Source organism: Sinocyclocheilus anshuiensis, unplaced genomic scaffold (assembly GCF_001515605.1).
Source record: "Sinocyclocheilus anshuiensis isolate Anshui unplaced genomic scaffold, SAMN03320099.WGS_v1.1 scaffold1540, whole genome shotgun sequence".
NCBI lineage: Eukaryota > Metazoa > Chordata > Actinopteri > Cypriniformes > Cyprinidae > Sinocyclocheilus > Sinocyclocheilus anshuiensis.
This window is the reverse complement of record NW_015558654.1, coordinates 651,109-655,057: the sequence shown is the minus strand read 5'-3', so window position 1 is coordinate 655,057 and position 3,949 is coordinate 651,109. Positions and strand designations below refer to the sequence as shown.

The 3,949-nt window shown below is 37.5% G+C and overlaps 1 protein-coding gene across 1 annotated transcript in view; it reads left to right on the top strand.

Annotated features, from left to right (window-relative positions):
• The window catches only part of ifngr1lb1 (interferon gamma receptor 1-like b1), a 26,635-nt gene that overhangs the window by 10,844 nt on the left and 11,842 nt on the right, over window positions 1–3,949 (top strand). Inside the window, exons 2-3 of the mRNA NM_001360904.1 lie at window positions 3,344–3,461; window positions 3,554–3,735. Coding sequence (NP_001347833.1) covers window positions 3,344–3,461; window positions 3,554–3,735 — 300 coding nt within the window. The remainder of the gene's footprint in view (window positions 1–3,343; window positions 3,462–3,553; window positions 3,736–3,949) is intronic.

The following is a 3,949-nucleotide window of genomic DNA, read 5'->3' as shown; positions in this document are numbered from 1 at the left end:
GAAGAGGTTGCCAGGTTTTCACAACAAAACCCGCCCAATCGCGTTTCGAGGGGGTCTCCCGTTAAAAATCGCGTTCCGAGGATAAAATACGCGTGTTTTGGCGGGGTTCCCCTGGTAAAATTCGCATTCCAGGGGCTAAATATCACGTTAGTGGGGTCGTTTTTCAACCCGCGGACATAAAAAAACAACCCGCGGCAACAGTGTTAAAGCAGCCCAATTCCGCGGGAAAACCGCGGACTTGGCAACACTGGAAGAGGATAGCTTTCGTTTAGCGCATCAAGAACCGGGTTGACCGGGTACTCGGTACCACCAGTACTTAAGAAAACCTGGTACTGTAACGTTTTCATTTTTTTAGTACCGACTTGGTACCGAAATACCGGGTCTTTTGACAACACTACCCGGTACACATAGAATCCTGTTTGATCGGCAATTCCTCTCCATAGCAACTCCCTCTTATCGAGATTTTTGTAGTCGCTGTCGCGCTTGTCATAAAGCCCTTTGTGTTCAGACACCAATGAGACCACCAGCTCTTCATTCATCTTGCCACGATGCATCTAATTGGTCTACTTACTTCCTCTTCGTCATTAGGTATCAAGTGTGCTCGGCAAGACTGTTTTGTGCTTGAGCGCCACCAAGTTGTGTTTTACTGTAACTTCAGCAGCTCCAGGCACGTGAATAAAAGCGCCAATCTCATTGGTCGGCCAGTTTTTAACGCGGCTCGTCAAACCAAAAAAACGAGCCCGAGCTTTTACGCCTCGCGTTATGCGTGTCGCTTACATTGGCGCCCTTTGTTTAGTCACGAGGTGTTAAACGTCGGCGATGATCGCGCGCGATATTTGTCCCGGTGTGAACAAGCCTTAAGACTTACCTCAACACACTTCAAAACTGTTTCCATCGACTGGCGCAGATTCTAGTCTTTGACAGTCAGAGAGGAGCACAAACCTAATGACCACTACACAACACACTTAACGACTGGCGCGTCATGACTGGACAAATTATGTCCAATTATTTTTAAACGTTTAGTCAAGCAATAGGCTAATATATTCATTATCCAATATATGTCTGAAAGGGATTAAAAATTAATTGGTTCTGATTAAAACGGTAGGCTATTTTTTTTTTCGTTAGAGTTTCCGAGTTACCGATCAGAACGAAATAAAACATTACTGATCAATTTATTCAGAAACAAAAGTCATATAAATTGCTATTTGTGTATTTAAATTTTCATTAGGCCTATATTAGTCTACAGCAAATGTTATGGCGCTGTCAGACAGATGACGAAGAACTGCAGAGAAATTCAAGCCATTGTAATTTCCTTATCCATTTGACACAAAACTACTATATAAAATTAAATTGTGTATATAGAATAATTTAATTTCATGTCATATTTGGGATTTTTTAATTATTTTTTTATGCAAAATTAGTTTTAAACAATAGATATTCATTATGTTGGTAGCCTATATTCGTTATGAAAAAAAAATCATTATGAATTCTTTAACAAATTTTAAGAAAAATTAAAAAGTTAAGAAAATAAAAGAATAAAAAAATAATTATTGATAATATCTTTAAAATGAGAGAAATGGCTGACATAATTTAGGCTATTTTACTTTATTATACATCGTAATTATATAAAGGAAAAAAAATTGCTATGGTTAATATTGAGACTGTTCTCTATTTGTGCGCCAAATTTCATAACTTTCCCGCAAGCGTTTCTATGGGCTGCCATAAACTTCCAGAGTGGAAGAAGAAGAAGAAGAAAACGGATACAATAGGTGTCTAAGCACCTTCAGTGATTGGCTCCTAATAATAATAATAAAGCATTTTATGTGTGCCAAATAAAATGAAAACAGAAAAAAATCATCTCAACTAGGCTCCAAAAATAAAAAAAATTAATAGCAGACAGACACCTGTGTGATACTCTGTTATTACATTTTTGTATTGTTGGAGCCTAGGTGTGCTGACTTTTTTCTGGTTTCATTTTCAGTATTTATTTGTTGAGCACCCAGTTTGAGAGATTTTCCAGTGGTGTGCAAGCTTTTGTTTTGATTTTATAGGCACCAAAATAGCAATGTATATACCAATATATAAAATGCTACAGGGACTTCCATGAATACACCACGGGTCTGATTTTTTAAAGTCTTCATATTAAATAAGACCTGCATTTCCTGTGATGGCACATGCTATCAGCCACTTCCTCAGTTCAGAATGACCTGAAATTGCAGGTTGTTATGATGGTTGGCCATTCAAAAAACACATGTATTCATCTAAGGCCTTTTTTTTAAGTACTGTGACTCAATCACCACAAACTCAGCACACCTGAACATTGATAGGTGCGTAGGAAGAATAGTCCAACACTGTAGAAAAAATAAAAAAATGTGATCGACAGTGGACCGAAACGTTGCTTGTGCTTGTGATAATAAACTTCAATATTTAGCAAGTACTGATAGTGTGCAAGTACTGTGACTCACAAATTGGTTAGCTTCATTTTCTATATGTTTCATGTCTGTGAGGCAAACACAGTGTTTCGGGTAAATTTTTTTTTTTTTTTGACGGGCTCAAATTCACAGACACCGAGACGGCAGAAAGCGCACCCTCCTTGCTTTCATTATTTTACAAAAGCACAGAGTTTTGTTGTTATTGTGAGTGCACACAAATGAGTATACCTCAGTATACCTTTTACAGATTCGAAAGATGTATTACTCTTATCTGTATGAGCAAAAATGCCAGTGTATTTTAAGTTAAATGCAAATGATCGCATCGCCACCTCCAAGTTAACTGTCATGCAGTAAGCATACTTCCACACTGCGCACAAACACTTCAATAGTGCACATTTTTCTAGATTAATGTTACAACGAGCAGTAATGTTGCTGCTACTTACATGTTTCAGATGATAAGCCACATTTGAGGTCGATGATCGAATCGAACATTTGGATGTTCTGACCGATGTACTGTAATTACCACATAGACTAGCTGTTAATGATCTGTCCATCACAAACTATGAGACTTAGCCACTTCCTGTGGATTTTTTTCTGCAATTAAGCGACTAATTAAATTTTGTTCGACTAAGCCGCTTCTGATCGACTAACGGTTAGTCGACGATTAGGGGGCAACCCTAATATTTAGATAATAAGATTCAGTCATGTGTGTCCAAAATTCAGTGACTGTGTTTGAGCAAACCTCAAAATCTAGTCCAAGATTGTGACATCTCTGACATCTTTTAAAAACAACTCAGCATTTCAGTAGCCGTTACTGGAAGGATTTGCTGTTCTCATGAGCTTTGAGTTTATATAATAGATTAAATAGTCTATTAAACTGAATCTGAATCTAACTTTTTTTTTTTCTACAGTTCCTTCTCCAACAAACGTCAGTGTTGTTTGTCACAATTTTGTGAATGTCCTCTTCTGGAACTACAGTAACCCAACTGAACAGCTGAAATTTGGCGTAAAGGTTGAACCTTATGAAAGGTATGTGTGTGTCAAAAGCAGCTGACCAAGAAAAAAAATACAATTTGAGAAAATGTGATATTGCTTAATCTTTCTGTCCCATTTATCTCTAGTGCTTCCCAAACAGTTGACACCCCTCAGACGTACCTTGATATCAGCAGCTACAGCAGAGATGCGGATGACGATTACTTTGTGTTCGTGACGGCACATGATGGGCAAGAGAAATCAGAAAACGTCTCCATTAGATTCACCTACAGCAAAGACTATTTTGATGAGAAAAAACATAAATATAAATGTAAGTTTTCTGAGTATAACTCAATCATATGGATACAGTAATACTGTTTATTACAGTGTTTGCAAGGCACTGTTGATGATGAAACACTATTGATATTTCTCAGACATTTTAAGACTCATTTTCTAATTATAAAACATCTGCAGTTCATTCAGCCCAAACCGTTGGTATAGTTGGCAAATCTTCCATTAAAACAGTGTTCAGCAGGTAGTGATGG